The sequence below is a fragment of the Schistocerca gregaria genome, chromosome 9, assembly GCF_023897955.1.
Source record: "Schistocerca gregaria isolate iqSchGreg1 chromosome 9, iqSchGreg1.2, whole genome shotgun sequence".
Lineage (NCBI taxonomy): Eukaryota > Metazoa > Arthropoda > Insecta > Orthoptera > Acrididae > Schistocerca > Schistocerca gregaria.
The window spans coordinates 67,698,165-67,716,973 of NC_064928.1; the positions used below are offsets into that span (position 1 = coordinate 67,698,165).

An 18,809-nucleotide genomic window follows, 5' to 3' on the forward strand; every position below is an offset into this window, starting at 1 on the left:
GTAGATAGTGAATGTCAGAGACCAGTGGCGCCTTCTCTTATAAAGGGGTCTTTCCCCGCGCTTATGCTGGACAAGTGGTATTATCGATTGAAAAACCCTGGGCTACCATTGGTGGGTCATCGTCATTGGATAGTAAGATAAATTTTCCCGCGCTAATGTCGAAGAAGACTCTTGTAGCTACTACTGGAGGGCCAAAGTTATTGATTACAAAGGGCTTTTTTGCGCATGCTGGAGAAGAAAGAAATGGCTCTGAGCACTATGCGACTTAACATCTCAGGTCATGAGTCCCCTAGAACTTAGAACTGCTTAAACGTAACTAACCTAAGAACATCACACACATTCATGCCCGAGGCAGGATTCGAACCTGCGACCGTAGCGGTCGCGCTGTTCCACACTGAAGCGCCTAGAAGCGCTTGGCCACCACCGGCCGGCGCTGGAGAACAGTTATTGGTTATAATTCCTTCTGCTGCTAATGGTGATACCATATCATTAGGTGCAAGCGAAGCAGGAAGAGGATCAGAGGTGGTGCGTGTTTGTATTGCTCGCATACCGCAGCTTCGTATTCACTTCCTTGATAGAGGCAGCCATGATGCTGGAAGCCTATAACCGTCCTCTCTATTGAAGTTACATGAGTTCTCAGACTTTCCTTCTACGAACGTTGGTTTCCTCAGCCAGCGCACTTACGTTATTAACCTCGATGTCAAGGCCACCAGTTATCGAGCACAACTCGAAAATCCCCTGTGCAACAGAAAGCGACACAGGTCTCTGATAGTGCCCAATCTATGGTGGACACCACAGGATGCTGAAGAAGATTCCAGCAGAGGGATCGAAACGTCGATTGTTTGAAGAAATATGACGCGGCCTAACAAGCCAGAAGATTTTAATTTCAGTGACAGCGGCTACGAAAGCCTGCAGGCTTTCACAAGAGAAATTTAAGTTTTTCGAAATCATGGTAAAGGGTTAATGAATCATCAATTCCGAAACTGACTGGATGTTATTTTCTAATCCCATCAAATTCAAAAGTAATTAATATCGTCTGTATTCAGATTTTGCTTTTTTTTCAAAATGTGACCTTTGTCTTGTTTTTAATTGCAGTCGGAGGTGACCCGGACGCGGCAGCAGGTGTCTCCCTCTGGAACAGGATAATTTTCTGGTCTGTGGACGAGCCGCCCAAGGTGGAGTTCCTGCCCGAGGACGAGGACTTGATCCGCGTGGCCAGACCGGCTGCTAAGCCCGCCGTTCCCAGGCCTCCAGCCGCCACTACTCGCAGGAGGATCCTCTGGTTGGCTCCTGAGGACGGGAATCCCCACATAGAAACCGACCCGACACGTGCAGCAGATCCAGCTCAGAGGTATCGACGAGCTTTGGAGAAGACGGTGCTCCCAGGCGGAGGTCTCCAGGATTGGTTGGGTATTCCTGGTCCACCATTGGGAAACCCAGCATTTGGTGCTCCAGTGTTCAGTGACACGACTGGTGAGAAAATGTCCGCAATTCTCAAACGATCCGATTCTTTTCCTGAGCAACACCAACCTGTCGGGATGCAGGCAGAGATATTAAGTGCTGGTAGAAGAAAGGAACAACTTCCACAAGGTACTGTACGTGTTGAAGGTTCCAAAAAGCTGTGTCCACCTGAAAGAGGAACCAAATCCCGAATTCAGTTTGCAGTTGGTAATCCGTCTGCGAGCTCAATCAGTCCTTCTGCCACGCCAGAGAGGGAAAGGAAACCCGATAAAATATCCCCATCAAATGAGAAAGAAATTCAATGGACTGTCAAGTCTCAGAAATTGGGGCAGCGACGACGAGTCAGATCACAGTTTTACAATACTCTAGGATATGCAGCCCACGACGGTTCTGAAATTGCTGTGGATAGACATAAAAATTGGTATGTTCCCTCGCCTTTGCAGAGCACAAAAACAACGAGCAACTTCATTGCAGTTTCAAGGAATGTGAAGGATGAAGATCAAAGATTTCTTAAGAGGATTAGTGCAGAAAGAAGTTCGCCACGGTTTCAGGAGGAGCGCGATGAAAACAAGAGAACCAGTTTTCAATACATGGGAGACAGCAGTAGCAGTAGTGCATCTGGACACAGTGAAAGGAATCACAGTCATAACATGCTGACCCAATATGGTGATACCATACCAGCAGCTGATGTCCACAAACAGCCGTCCAGTCGTCGATTCTTGAAATTAGAGAGAGACTCACTTTCCCCAGGACTATTGTCCTCAGTTGATGCGGATGCTACGGTAGTCTATTCAGATAATCAGGATCAGAAACTGATTAAAGTGATGTTGGCTAAGATACCTGAAGACCAAGGGAAAAGCACAGAAAATTGGGAAAGTAAACATACATTAGATGGCATAAGCACGTCTCATCTTACAAGACGTAGTAGATCTCCTACACGGACCACTGATCCTTTGGGTAAGACTGAAATGATTCGTAAAATTGGAGACCGTGTAATGTTGACACATGAAGAATTTTCAGAAATAAAAGACCCTACAAGCCAACCTGTAGATAACTCCGTGAGTGAACAGCATATGGTGGCAAAAAAATCATTAAGATCTCTGAGGAGCCTAGATGGAAGCTTAACCGAAGTACGAGAAAACCAAGATGGACTTGCTACACCAAATGGTGCTAATCAGGACACAGGAAAACAGCGACGTATTGGGAGACACCTCATGGGAATTTCATTGGATGAAGCTACCCCTTCACATCCCGAAGGCACGAATGCAGCGAACGACGCTGACGGGGAGATGACGAAGGAGGAGGAGGCGGCTGCGAGGGAGCAGGTGTTCCACGACATCGTCGGGGACCTCCTGGGCGTCGACGGCAGCGGCGACGGCAGCGGCTGGGGAGCAGCCGACACCTGAGCCCCGGCATCAGCTGGCGGGGGCGGAGCGAAGCGGCTGCACGCAGAGGCCGGGATCAGCGGGAGCTGTACACCATCTCAGACCACGAGACTCACCGAGCTTCTCTTACAAAGCAGTGGCTTTCTTCCGAGTTTGCCAAACATCACTTTAGAAACAAACGAATACTTGTGATTGGCACTAGAGAAACATCAACTGGACAATCTACAGTTTGGGTTCCACTGGTCTTACACGTTCTGACAGCCTTATTTAACATGTATAACTCTTTCAACGATGTTTCTTGGAAGATATCCTATGTTTGTACAATTTTGAAGCATCATATCACCAGATTTGAGAATATGGGATTGTGATAACAAATGTAGCATTTCAGGTAACAAGTAGCGTGAATTGGTGCAGATGACAGGAAAATTGACGTACAGTGTGACAGTGCTGTTTGAGAGACTGTGTGTGTGTGTGTGTGTGTGTGTGTGTGTGTGTGTGTGTTTAATGAGTGCCAGAGATAGTAGGGGATGGCTTGTTAACTTTGAATATGATAATGACTTGCGTGGTTCACTTTGGGCCACGTGAATACATATAGAGTGCGGTCCGCTTTATAAATGGCGTCTGTTTAACATGTATGTTAGGGAGCTTGTTTTGCCAAAATATGAAAGGAATTGCAGACAAAGTAAACCATCAAATGTTGGACTTAACTCTACCTTAGGAAACTTAAACAGAGTCGGCATCGGAAATTAACAGACTGATAACGTAGTTAAATTTGGCTGCGGGGAACCTTTCGTGAGAAATTCGCAGGTTGAATGACTGTGACGCTTACGACTTCTCTTTAACATTCATTGAACTGTATACCAAGTAAAGTAGGGTTTAACGACCACTACGAGACCGTCTTCGTAAATCGTTGTCATTGGCATCATTAAGAGCGTGCGCAAGTCGATAAAACAAGACAAGGGGCGTTATGCAAGTGTATGGGTTTTGTACTAAATAAATGTCATGTGTGGGACTTAAAATAGGTACCAATGCGTCAGAAATAATCAGAGAGAAGAGGGGGGGGGGGTGATAAAATACTGTACACAACAGGGTCAGAGAAACTAGACAGGCAGCCAGAGAGGAAAGGTTTGTGTGCATGTGTGCGTTTGGGTGTGTGTGTGTGTGGGGGGGGGGGGGGAGGAGAGATAGATAGATAGATAGATAGAGAGAGAGAGAGAGAGAGAGAGAGAGAGAGAGGGAGAGGGAGAGAAAACTCTTGTTCGTAGCCAGGTGACTAGATTCAGTAACAGTTTAATAATCATTCTATCCGTCTTGTTTATAATTCTTGGGTCTGCGGCAGCATTAAAAATAGGTGACAATAAAGAGCTACAGTTTTGCAGCATTTCACTTCTATCCTAACTAAAAATATGCGGAGCAGTCGTTGATTTTGTTGTCATCTTGTATTAAATTAATGCATGATGAGACAAAATATCTTCATCTTACAGTCAGACCTTTTTGTACCCGCGTCATTGACATTTTGAGAATAATAGGTTACTTCAGTGAAATAAAGATATGAATCTACATGCCAGTATGTGGTGTTAAACGTAATTTCCAAAATCATGGTGATGATATGCCAGCCAGTCTTCGAAAGATTGTTTCAAGAGATGGTTGCAACGAAGTCAACGTTTTTTGTTATTTCTTTCTATGAAAGATTGATCATTTACTTTTGTTAAAAAAATAAATTGCTAAAAATTCTAAAATTTTTGTTTGGTGTACAATTTTCGCTTGTTCACTTCCTCTTCCGTGTACCGTTTCGCTAATACATGTACCTACAAAACTACAAACCTGTTTGATTTTTTTCTTCCCCTTCAGAAGGGCGCTAAAGGAGTAGAGAGGCGGCGCTTGCTGTGAAGAGAAGCGGCAGCTGGAACTGCTTGCGGCGGATGTCCGTAGGTCGGTTGTCACAACTGTCACGGGCCACGCCGTTCCCGGTCCACAGACGATCCCAGTAGTTTGTTTATTGTGCTCTGACGCGAGTCTGAGAGTCCTCCGGTGTTACGCCTGTCTTTGTCGAGGTGCAGGACCTGCTGCTCTGTTTAGCACTCACCCCCATGTCAAATGTACAGCCACAATGTTTTTGAGTTACGTAATTTTAGCCGCGCTGTCAGGCGTTGGCTTCGAGGTCCACTAAGCGGAAAAGTAAAAGTGTGTAGCACAGCCCTCTGTTGAACTGTGGTGCGAGATCAGGGAAAAACGAAAAAGAGGAGCCTCGAAGACTTTTTTATCCTACAAGTTCTTAAAAAACATTATACATCAGGATCATACTGACTGTATGATGATCCGCCTCAGATGATGAAGGGACGATTGGAGCTGAGTAGTAAGTAGTCTTGGAGGGTATGAAATATGCGAAGGGCAGGTCAAAAAGTGGACTTTGCATTTTTTTTTTTTTGCCCCGGAGACTGCTGCTGCCTGCCCAGAAGAGGTCCAACTAGTTTTAACACGCACCACCATCGTCGAAGAGTTTGCCGGAGGAAAGTTTTTCCTTTATTTTGTAGGAATATCTAACGGGAATTCTTTACAGACGAATGGAAAAACTGGTAGAAGACGACCTCGTGGAAGATCAGTTCGGATTCCGTAGAAATATTGGAACACGTGACGCAATACTGACCTTACAACTTATCTTAGAAGCGTTTCTAGCATTTGTAGACTTAGAGAAAGCTTTTGACAATGTCGATGGAAGATACTCTTTCAAATTATGAAGGTGGCAGGGGTAAAATACAGGGAGCGAAAGGCTATTTACAATTTGAACAGAAACCAGGCGGCAGTTATAAGAGTCGAGGGACACGAAAGGGAAGCAGTGATTGGGAAGGGAGTGAGACAGGGTTGTAGCCTCTCCCCAATGTTATTCAATCTGTATATTGAGCAAGCAGTAAAGGAAACAAAAGAAAAATTCGGAGTAGGTATAAAAATCCATGGACAAGAAGTAAAAAGTTGGAGGTTCGCCGATGACATTGTAATTCTGTCAGAGACAGCAAAGGACTTGGAAGAGCAGTTGAACGGAATGGACAGTGTCTTGAAATAAGGATATAAGATGAACATCAACAAAAGCAAAACAAGGATAATGGAATGTAGTCGAATTAAGTCGAGTATTGCTGAGGGAATTAAATTAGGAAATGAGACACTTAAAGTAGTAAAGGAGTTTTGCTATTTGGGGAGCAAAATAACTGATGATGGTCGAAGTAGAAAGGATGTAAAATGTAGACTTTCGATGGCAAGGAAAGCGTGTCTGAAGAAGAGAAATTTGTTAACATCGAGTACATATTTAAGTGTAAGGAACTCGTTTCTGAAAGTATTTGTATGGAGTGTTGCCATGTATGGAAGTGAAACACCAACGATAACTAGTTTGGACAAGAAGAGAATAGAAGCTTCCGAAATGTGGTGCTATAGAAGAATAGTGAGGATTAGATGTGTAGAGCATACAATTAATGAGGAGGTATTGAATAGGATTGGGGAGAAGAGAAGTTAGTGGCACAACTTGACTAGAACAAGGGATCGGTTGGTAGGACATGTTTTGAGGCATCAAGGGATCACAAATTTAGCATTGGAGGGCAGCGTGGAGGGTAAAAATGGTAGAGGGAGACCAAGAGATGAATACACTGAACAGATTCAGAAATATGTAGGCTGCAGTGGGTACTGGGAGATGAAGAAGCTTGCACAGGATAGAGTAGCATGGAGAGCTGCATCAAACCAGTCTCAGGACTGAAGACGACAACAACAATAACAGCTTTTCTGTTTTCCAGGTGTCTGATGTATGGTAAGATATTTGTTTGATTCTTGTAACTTCATTTACAGGTAAAGTAATACATTTTTTTCAATGTTTAAGCAACGTGTTTTGGCTTAAAAATGTAGTTTCTTGTTGTTTTTTCAGTCATCTGTGACAGGGACTGAGGGCAGATGGGTGTGTGGGTCGGCCGAGAGGTGTGTTGATACAGTTCGCCGCGTCCGGCTGGAGCGCTGGTTAAACGAAGCAGGAGATCCCAGGTGCGAGACTCGGCCCCGCAAAATATTTTCACTCGTCGCTGCTGATTCGAAACAGTCCTGATGCAGCTGAAATCAGTGATTCCTTCCCTTTCCTTCCCGCTACCCTACCTCCACATTCAGTTTACGTAACTCTTATCTCAATTTCTCACCCCTGGAGCAAACAGTCGGGACGAACTTTCATCGGAAAATAAGCTATAATAAAACGACGCTCTGGTCTAAGGATAGCGCCTTTGATAAGTACTCCAGACGTGCTCGGTCCCGGGTTCGAAATCTCCCATCACTGATATTTCGATTAATAATCAGCATTGGCGGCCGAAGACTTCCGGAAGAAGAAGTCACCCTCATTCGGCCAACGGTCTTGCCAAACAGGGCGAAAGAGCGGACAAGAGTTTCAGGACACTCTCTAGTTCAAATGGCTAAAATGGCTCTGAGTACTATGGGTCTTAACATCTGAGGTCATCAGTCCCCTAGACAGAGCTACTGAAACCTAACTAACCTAAGGACATCACACACATCCATGCCTGTGGCAGGATTCGAACCTGCGACAGTAGCAGCAGCGCGGTTCCGGACTGAACCACCTAGAACCGCTCGGCCAAAGCACTCGGCACTTTCTTGTCCTTGTGGTGGGTATCTGCCCCTAAAGGAGGGAGAATCAGCAATGATCAACGGCATGAGGTTGCAGAATACAACGGTAACCATTGCACTCAAGACACATAACGTGTATCCACATGACATGTGGCCTGTAATCGAAAAAGTCTCATGATGATCTCTCCATTGCCAAAAGATTCCGGAATAGTCCCCCATTCGGATATCTGGAGGCGGATTGCCAAGGTTAGGTGACCATTAGAAAAAGCATGAATAAACCGAGAAATGATGACGTCCTACGACTTGGACGTGTAATATCAGAAGCTTGAAGGTGGTAGGGAAGGTAGAAAATCTGACATGGCAAAAGCAGAAGCTCAATATAAATCTCGTATAACAGGGGTTTGTGAAGTGAAATGGCAACATGACAAGGATTTCTGGTCAGATGAGTATAGGGTAATATGAACAGTCGCGCAAAATGGTATAACGGAAATAGGATTCGTTATGAATAGGAAGGTAGGGCAGAGAGTGTGTTACCGTGAACAGTTCAGTGACAGGTTTGTTTCCATCAGAATCGACACCAATAGTTCAACAATAGATCAGGTGCGCATGCCGATATCGCAAGCTGAAGATGAAGACATAGGTAAAGTATATGAGGATAATGAATGGGTAATACAGCACATAAAGGTAGACGGGGGACTATAATGCAGTTGTAGGGGAACGAGTAGAAGAAAAGGTTACAGGAGAATATGAGTTTGGGACGTGGAACGAGAGAAAAGAAAGATAAATTGAGTTCTGTAATAAGTTTCAGCTAGTAATAGCGAATACTCTGTTCAAGAATCACAAAAGGAGGAGGCATACTTCGAAAAGGCCAGGTGATACGGATAGATTCCAGTTATATGACATCATATATTTTTTATTCCAGTCTTTGATCAGAATATCAATTCCTTTGACGACGACCTAATTCATTCAATAATGATCATCTTCAGATGTGTGACCAGACCTGAAAATGGCCATTATTGACTGAAACCGGTCATAGTCAAAGGAATCGATATTGTAATCAAAAACTGGAATAAAAAAAAAACGTTTCACAGTATTGCATCACTGTTCATATTCTCGACTATGTCGCAGCTGGTAAAAGTATTACATCATAGTCCGGTAGAGATTACGAAGTCATATACTGGATTATAAAGCGTATATACTGGATTATAAAGCGTACCGAGGAGCAGATATAGACTCAGATCGCAATGCAGTAGTGATAAAGAGTAGGGTGAAGCTGAAGTCAGCTTAATCGGGAAGAATAAACACGCAATTAAATGTGATACGTAAGTACTACGGAATGACAACCTTAATTCTCTAAGGCTGTACAAACCGAGCGAGGTGGCGCAGTGGTTAGCACACTAGACTCGCATTCGGGAGGACGACGGTTCAGTCCCGTCTCCAGCCATCCTGATTTAGGTTTTCTTTGATTTCCCTAAATCGTTTCAGGCAAATGCCGGGATGGTTCCTTTGAAAGGGCACGGCCGATTTCCTTCCCAATCCTTCCCTAACCCAAGCTTGCGCTCCGTCTCTAATGACCTCGTTCTCGACGGGACGTTAAACACTAACCACCACCACCACCACCTAAGGCTGTAGATACAGCAATAAAGAACAGCACACTAGGCACTACAGTTAAAGAGGAATGGGCATCTCTCAAAAGCGCAACTACAGAAGTTGGAAAGGAAAACATTGGTGTAAAAAAGGTAACTGCGAAGAAGCCATGGATAACAGAAGAAATACTTCAGTTGATCGATGAAAGAAGAGAGTACAAAAATGTTCAGGGAAATTGAGGAATACAGAAATACAAGTCGCGAAGGAGTGAAATGAACTGTAAATGTCGGGAAGCTGAGATGAAGAAGAAAAATATGAAGAAATCTTTAGATAAGAAGTGATTGTCAGAAAGACTGAACATATAGGAAAGTCAAAAAGTTTGGTCAAGTTAGGAGTGCAGCGGAAATTATACTGTTAAATGATGAGGATAGAGCAGATAGGTGGAAAGAGGACATTGGCCTCTATGACGGTAAGATTTGTCTGATGTGATAGAAAAAGAAACAAGAGCCGATGTAGAAAAGATAGGTAATCGAGTATTAGAATCAGAATTTAAGACAACTTTGGGGGACGTAAGGTCAAATAAGGCAGAAAAGAGAGATCCATCAAAATTTCTAAACTCATTGAGGGAAATGGCAACAAAACGACTATTCACGTTGGTGTGTAGAAGATATGAGCCTGCTGACGTATAATCTGAGTGTCGGAAAAAGTCAGTATTATCGGACAATCAGCTTAACAGCTCATGCATCCAAGTTTCTTACATGAATAATATACAGAAGAATGGAAAAGAAAATTGATGGTGATCAATCCGGCTTTAGGAAAGGTTAAGGCACCAGAGAGGCAATGCTGACGTTGCAGGTGATAATGGAAGCAACACTAAAGAAAAATCAAGACACGTTGATAGGATTTGTCGATCTGGAAAAAGTGTTTTACAATGTAAAATGTTGCAAGATGTTCAAAATTCTGAGGAAAATAAGGGTAAGCGCTACGGAGAGACGTGTAATATACGATATCTACAAGAGCCAAGAGGAGTATATAAGAATGGACGACCGAGAACGAAGTGATCAGATTAAAAAGGGTGTAAGACAGGGATGTACTCTTTCGCTCCTACTGTTAAATTTGTACATTGAAGAAGCAATACCTGCCGGGGTGGCCGAGCGGTTCTAGGCGCTACAGTCTGCAATCGCGCGACCGCTACGGTAGCAGGTTCGAATCCTGCCTCGGGCATGGATGTGTGTGATATACTTAGGTTAGTTAGGTTTAAGTAGTTCTAAGTTCTAGGGGACTGATGACCTCTGAAGTTAAGTCCCATAGTGCTCAGAGCCATTTGAACCATTTTTGAAGAAGCAGTGATGGAATTAAAGGAGAGGTCCTGGAATGGAATTAAAATTCAAGGTGACAGGATGTCGTCGATATGATTCGCTGATGGCATTGCCATCCTGTGTGTAAGTGAGTCACATGATCTGCTGAATCGAATGAACAGTCTAATGAGCACGGTATATGAACTGAGAGTAAATCAGAGAAAGTCGAAAGTACCGAGAAATAGCATAACTGAGAACAGGGAGGATGAGAATTGATGTAGACAAAGTTAAGGAACTCTGGTACCTGGGCTGTAAAATTCATGACAGGAGGAACAAGGAGGACATCAAAAGCAGGCTAACACAGGCAAAGAGGGCATTCCTCGACAAGAGAAGTCTACCAATACCAAAAGGAGGTCTTAATTTGAGTAAGATATTTGTGATAATGTACGTTTGGAGCACTGCATTGTTTGGTAATGAAACGTGGACTGTGGGAAAACCACAAGAGAAGAGAATCGAAGCATTTGAGATGAGGTGCTGTAGACGATTGTTGAAAATTAGGTAGACTGATAAGGTGAGCAATGAGGAGGTTCTACGCTGAACTGGAGAGGAAAGGAGTATGTGGGAAGAAGGTACAGTATGATAGGACATCTGTTAAGACATCAAGGAATAACGTCCATGAAACCAGAGGGAGCTGCAGGGGGTAAAAGCTGTGGGGGAAAACAGAGGGTGTAATACAGCTGGCAAATAATTGACGACGTCGGCTGCGAGTGCTGCTATGAGGTGAAGAGGGAGGCACGGGAGAGGAGCTCGTGGCGAGCTGCATCAAACCAGTCAGAAGACTGATAACTCAAGGAAAAAAAAAAAAAATAAAAAAAAAAAAAATAGTCAAACCTCCCATTTTGTGGTATTCGCTATGTTATTCAGTGGTTTGGTATTTAACTAATTTGTAAATGAAAATGATAATCTTATTTCATTACATTGAGTAATTATTGAATAATTTTTTCTCTTGGTCAAGTTGCTAAAGAAATCCAAGTTGTGTTAAAGTGTTGTCTGTAAGCTGTGTAAGCGTCACTAAATCACAGTTCATACAACAGATTCTATACAACTATTGATCATGATGGAAACAGTTACCTTCAGCAAAATGATAACTAAAACTACCAAATATCAGCCATGCACAACACTGACGTATGTTGGCGGAAACAATATTCATTGCAATTCTTGTGTAATTAATTTCGGCTCCATACATCAGCTAGAAAAGTTTGTTTTGTGGATCGTGCTATGGGCACTGTTTTTAAAGAACCAATCGTATTCGAATTATTGTCATTAAAATGAGTTCGGGACCACCGGTGCACATTTATTTTTACACATTTTTATTACCTTCGGCATTTATGTCTGCAGAGTTGCGTAATTTGAATTTGCTGCTGGGATAATTGTTCAGATGGCGGCAGACAATTGATAGAGACTTTCTATTGTTAGAGTAAATTCCCTTTCATCAGGATATTGTGCACTATTTAGACTAATTTTCATCAAGCAAACCTTTGAAACACAGATAAAAACGCGATACAAATCGCTATCGTCAATGGCTGCGCTCCTTGCAGCGGAAAGAAATAATTAACACAGACAATGCTTATTGAGAGAGGAGTTAAAGTTAAAAATAATTATTCACTCATATTTATAATAATAATGAACTCTATTCTCAAGTAATAATTAACAAATAATTACAATTTCTTAACAGATCTCAGTTTGACATGGGTCCGCAACCTACAAAAGCCATCCAACAAAAGGTAAAAGCAAAGGAAGACAAACGCCGATCATAAAAGGAACTTACAATTATCATTATCTTTGTATGATACAAATCGATATGTCCAATTACATCATAAAATATTATATGAAAAATTAATATTTATCATCATTTATTTCACTGTTTTTTATATATATGTCGGATAGATACTGTTTATAACTGTTAGTTTCCTCTCGTCGCACTGTAGCTAAAATTTATCTCGTGGATGTTACAATCTGCTGGCCAACTCCTGAGTCAATGGAAGTCAGTTCAAAACTTTGGTATGGTTTTTTACGTCAGCTGGGGTATTTCCTCTACATAATGATTATATTATTGTATCCTATTCATTATGTAGCCCTTAATTTTTACTTGCAAATGTTTAGAATATAAATACACAATACCTATTTTCTAGTTTTTTTCACTGGCGTCTGTTGAAGATGCCTGTAACACTCTTGCGATAATTAAACGAATGTGTGACGAAACGGAACTTTTATTTCGATTTCCTCCCGATCCTCTGGCAGTCATGTTTGGTAACTGATCCCAGAATGATGATCAGTACTTAGAGCAGGTGAATAAGTGTTTCATAAACAACTTGTTTCGTGAATGAATTACATTTCTGTATGATCCTTCCAATGTTCTCTGAGCCTGCCACTGTTGTTATGCAATTTAGTTTTTTTGGTTCATTCACCTCGCCTCATACTGATATACACACTCTAACACAAAAGAAACGAAGCACCATTGAGGAATTATCTGAATGCAGTGAAAATCGCTAGACGTGATGTACATGTACAGACAAACGAACGATTACAATTTCATAAAAATTGGATGATTTTTTCAAGAGGAAGAGGCTGACAAATCGAGAAACTCACCTCCGGCGCTTATGTACACAGTTTTTCGGCTTCACATAATTGTCACGGTTGTTAGATGTCCTCCTGAGGGATATAGTGCCGAATTCTGCCCAAGTGGCGCGTTAGATTGTCAAAACTCTGAAATGTTGGAGAGCTCCTGCCCTTAATGCTTCAAACGTTCTCAATTTGGGAGAGACCTACCGATCTTGCTCGCCAAGATAGTGTTTGCCAAGCAGTAGACATTTCACCGTGTTCCGGGAGTCATTATCATACTGAAAGGTAAGCGCAGCATGGCTTGCCATGAAGGGCAACAAAACGGGACATGGAATATCGCCGAGGTACCGCTATGCCATAAGGGTGACACGGATAACGACCAAAGAAAGGGTTGCTGTTATTAAAAGAAATGTCCGCCCCGGTAGCCGAGTGTGGCCTTAGAACGTTTGTTGTGTGGTCGAGACAGGCTCACTGGGATACAGTTCGGCGGCTCCATCTATCGCTGCACCGCCTATGCGGATGATTTGATGATCGTCATACGTGGAGCTGACGACATGGCCGTGGCTTTGGACTGGATTGCAACCTAAGGTACAGCTTCTGGTAGCCAAATCAACGTTGACAAGTCCGTCGCCTTGAGCATCGGGATTGGGCTACCGCAGGAACACATTGCCCCCTTACGCTTCAGTGGTACTGTCTGCTGTTTGGGCTTAGATTTCATAAACGACATGCGACGCGCGACGACGCTCAATTACCGACGCCTTCTTAACAAATTTAGGGCCGGAATTGCAAATCAGCGTTTGCGATCCCTCAACATAGTTCAGCGGGCGTATTATGCCAATGTATACCTTGCGTCCCGCATACCGCATGTCGCCCAAAAGCTACCGATTCCGAAACCCTTGGCTCATAGCATTATGGCACCGCTGGGATACTTCGTCACCGCTGGTATGTTACTGAAGATACGTATCTCTTACCCTCCCCAAGCAAAAAGGTGGTCTCGGCCTAGTTAAAGTCCATGATATAGCCACTGCCCTCTATGTTAGCTCACATTTATGTCTGCTGCGCCGTTGTACTACGAGCCTCACGATTCTGCTTCTGACGGCGCTACGACCTGCTTCACTAAGAGCGACGGTGCTATTACAGGACATCCCAGCGCCCCTCTTTTATATAGGACGTTTTTATTTAGAACAAAGCTATTGCAGTGTAGCGCTCACGACACCGCGAATGGCCACAACTCGACGCCTATATCACGACGTGCTTCAACGCCGCCCCCTAAATGTGGTCGAACTAAAATATCCTGACGTACGTCGGCACGTGGTGTGGAAGACTGTACACCATGCCATGCTTGATTCCGATGTTGTTTCCCAATGGTCGTAGTAGGTAATGGGAAGCTGGTGAGGCAAGAACGTCTCTACAATATACACATGGCAGAATCTCCCAATTGTGTCGGTTGTAATACAGTAGTGAATGAAACATGCAAATGATACTTACAGCTCCACTGAATGAGTCGATTGTTTTCCAACAAACGATTCAATCAAATGTTTTCATTCAGTTTTCCCATCACTAGTGTCTGCAGCATCTCTGGAATCCCTTTGACTGTAGTTGAACTGTCATCAGTGATGAGTCCCGCTCCGAACGGAGCATCGATGACCAGCGAGTACATGTCTAGAGATTCCCCAGAAAATGATGGTATACCACTTGACTGTCGTCTGTTGTGTAGCCCAACACCCAGGAGTGATGGTCAGGCGTTCTACTGCATGTCTTCTTGTTTGCAAAACCCTGCTTTGGCCAACATGGTAGCTGGATGTCTTATGATTTGAGAAAGTTTGGAGCATTATGGGCAGATCCCTCCTGCCAGCTCAGGATTTCGACGATCTAGCCCCCCAACTGGATAGAACTTGGCACGATAGCATCCTGAAAGATATCCAACAACTTCATCAGTGAAAGCCAAGCCCTCTTTCTCTTGAATAAATTATCAATTTTTTCTCAAACTTTGATAATTTGTTTATGTGTACATGTATGTCATATCTATCGATTTCTGGCCCATTTTTATAATTCTTTCATGGTGCGCTGTTTTTTCAATGTGGTGTGTATGTAGATTTTAAATATCATATGTAAGCAAGAAATTTGCATCAGTTACCATGGTTTGGTGAAAATCTAGTTTTCCTTAGCATCGCTACTTTATCAAAATTGTCGATATCAGAACTTGTACTTCAGTACATTACATCACGTCACAGTTTACAATCACACCTGCTGAGGGAGGCATTCACATGCAGTACTGCACTTGTCTCGTAGTGGGTTACTAATTCTGTCAAACACGCCCAGATATCATCTTGTGAATCACAGACAGCTGTTCATTTCACTGCTCCTGTTCATCAGTTGCATCAATGGGAATGATGAACATTTTACTTTTGAGACGATCAAAGACTGAAACATCCAGAAAGTGAGCCTGAAGATTAACTACACTGTTCGATCTACCCATGTTGGTCCATAAAGGTGCTTTACATGTCCTGTATAAGAACCAAATTTTTGTGGTATCGTCCAGAGATGGCAGTGCCACACCATAGTTGGCAACGTGAGGTCTTGCTGCAATCCGCAACGACCAGTGGGAAACACTCCAGAAGATCAAGCCTCGCTCTCAGCATAGAAACGCCCTCACACTGAGGACTATATAGCGCTGAGCATGCGAGAGCTTCGCCCCATACGTGACCTCAGCTGTTGCGCTCAACATCACCGTCGGACCAATGAGTAGTTAAAGGTTCTGATGACCTGTGTTCCTGTGACCGTTGCGTATTGTACTACAAGAGAACACTTTGTTAAAGAGTGCAGAAAGTGATGTTTTCAGAGTCAATTACAGTTGAAAATTATAAAACAGTACTGTGGAAAAGGAGTGTTTTGAAGTTAAATTAGTCTTTTAATCATTTATGTAATAAAGTGAAATAATATTTCATGTGTACTGATTTGATGAGCCTTCTCCCAGAGAAATCAAAGAACCCACAGTTATGGCAGATGAAAGTAGTTTCATCTCCTCACAAGAAGTTACCACTGCCTCGTTATGCATTTTCCACACTCAACAAAAAGTTATGAGTGAAATTTTAGCCCAATTACACGCTGAATTAATCGAAAAGTTTATGTTTGAAATACATTTGTACTGACTAGTGCATTATTCTGCACCAAAATTAACGACGGCTCACAACCATTCGTTTGCAGTTATCTCGCAAATGGATCGATGTGGTACTCATGTTTAATGGAATATTTCAGTTTCTACTACTGTATGAAACTTCCTGGCAGTTTAAAACTGTGTGCCAGGCAAAGAATCGAGCTTCCGATCTTTGCCTTTCAGGGGCAACTCCTCTACTTACTGAGCTACCCAAGCACAACTCAGGAGACTTCCTCACAGCTTTAATTCCACCTACCTTCCAAACTTCACAAACATTCTCCTGTGAAACTTCCAAGACTAGCACTTCTGAGAAAAGGATATGGTGGAGACATGGCTTAGCCACAGCCTGGTGGATGTTGCTAGAATGAAATTCTGCAGTGGAGTGTGCGCTGATGTGAAACTTCCTGGCAGATTAAAACTATGTTTCAGACCGAGACTCGAACTTGCCTTTCGCAGAGGAATGCCCAGCGACGTCCGTTTTCTTATTCCTGTACTCGCATGTTAAGAATGATAGTTTAGTTTACAAGAGTTTTATTGTCCGTCTAGATTGTATGTATTTTAGGAATTTTCTGTGACATAGCATGTAAATTTGACACTGAAACAGAGGGATTGTTCTTCTAACCGATGTGTTCACATCTGAGCACGATTCGCTTGGTAACTGTGACTAGTCACAATTTATGAAATGCTTGCAACTTAGATGGACAATAAAATCTGTTTCAGGATTTACTGTGGATTATCTTCTAAAAATATAATGTAATTTTTAAATCAAGCTGTTTACAAAAAATCAAAACATAATAAGAGGAAAGTGGAGTTATCAATGACTATAGAGCTTATTAATGCAAAAAAAACATAACACGGTTTAGAGTTGTCTGGGAAACAGTGCACACTCCTGAGCACTGAAACAATAGAAGAAGCATCGTCCAAACATTTCAAAATATCAGCATTTATTTGGTCAAGAAAATATATGATATATATAAACACAGAAAAAGTATTTAGATATTACAAGTGCCATTCTAATTTGTGCCTTACTTTCTTTCTAAAAGGCACATTATTGTAATTAGGTATAAGTACAACACTGAACACAACTTCATTCCACAGAAGCGTAAAGAACTTGAACACAGCATTTAAGTAACATTGAGCAGGAACCAGTTACGTACACAAAGAGCTGTAGTGATACACATAGAAAAGTGACACCGAGCACAGCTCGGTTAGCCTTAAATAGACTGGCGACCATGGCAGGCTATGATGGTGATCTCTCGTTCTCTCTCTCTCTCTCTGTTTCACACACACACACATACACACACACACACACACACACACACACACACACACACACACACACACACAAGCCTGAGGCGCCCTCTGGGACGACAGAGCACTGCTGCACTCGCTGTCTTTTGCAAGTACTTGTGTGTGCAAGCACCACTGTGCTGCTCCATCACAGACTCTTGGGACATCCGTGCTGTCCTCCCCGTCGGCTGGGCTCTGGTTAGGGTGGCATGCTCCAGCTGGGGTTTGCAGTCTAATGTGCTTCGGGCATGGGCAAATTTAGCGGCCATCTTTCTGTGTCAAAGTGTGTGGTGACATTGGCGAGGCCAGGGCTGTTTCCATGACGACCTCAGGCATTGGTTCTGGAGGAGGAGGGAGGAAATTAGTGTTTAACGTCCCGTCGACAACGAGGTCATTAGAGACGGAGCGCAAGCTGGGGTGAGGGAAGGATGGGGAAGGAAATCGGCCGTGCCCTTTCAAAGGAACCATCCCAGCATTTCCCTCAAGCGATTTAGGGAAATCACGGAAAACCTAAATCAGGATGGCTGGAGACGGGATTGAACCGTCGTCCTCCCAAATGCGAGTCCAGTGTGCTAACCACTGCGCCAGCTCGCTCCGTCATTGGTTCTGGTGACGGTGCTCATAGTACTGGTGATACTGGTATTGGTAGTTGCTCAGGAGTGGGTGATGGAATCACTGACAGTGGTGTGAGAAGCAATAGAGGAACTTCTAGTTTGGCCATCAAGGATGGATCCCCTCCCCTGCATGATACCGAAGACCCAGCAGCAAGTGATGTGTCGCCCGATGTAGACGGGTCTCTAGGTGATGGTGTGATATCAGGCGGCGCGCAGCCATTCACGTGAAGGCGAAGCTGATCATAGTGTCCTGAGCAGAGGCCATCTTCTATGCGGATCTTGCGGAGACGCCACCTCCGACATCTGGAATTCATTTAGGCTGATGTCCGAATGCGAGCTCCCAGGCAGCCACATCCAGCCAGAAGATGTGAGGCAGCTGCATAGGTTGATGCTGAGATGGAGGATTTAGGATGTGAAGCAGTGTCCTGGGTTGGCGCCTATGGAATAACTCCGCCGGGCTCTTCTCGCCGAACCGCTTGAAAAAGTACGAGGAAAGAAACCGATCCAGGGTAACGTCGGACGAGGAGTTGGCAACATTCTTTCTCATCTGGCTTTCGACGTTCGCACTAGGCGTACCACCTCACTGTTAGATTGTTGACAGAACGGCAGGGCAAGGATGTGACGGATTCCAGAGAATCGCAAACTGCCGCAAACTCATGGAATGAAAATTGTAGGCCGTTATCAGATACTAGCATTGCGGGCAAGCCTTCGAGTGAAAAAGTTTTGGTCGAGGCTGCGACGGTGGCAGCTGTGAATTTGGAAGCACAGCGAGCGGTACATGGAAAACTAG

The 18,809-nt window shown here is 43.5% G+C and overlaps 1 protein-coding gene across 1 annotated transcript in view; it reads left to right on the top strand.

Annotated features, from left to right (window-relative positions):
• LOC126291633 (uncharacterized) overlaps positions 1-4,669 on the top strand; it is a 106,176-nt gene extending 101,507 nt beyond the window's left edge. Inside the window, exon 2 of the mRNA XM_049985198.1 lies at positions 1,096-4,669. Coding sequence (XP_049841155.1) covers positions 1,096-2,867 — 1,772 coding nt within the window. The 3' untranslated portion in view covers positions 2,868-4,669. The remainder of the gene's footprint in view (positions 1-1,095) is intronic.
• Positions 4,670-18,809: the final 14,140 nt, after the last annotated feature.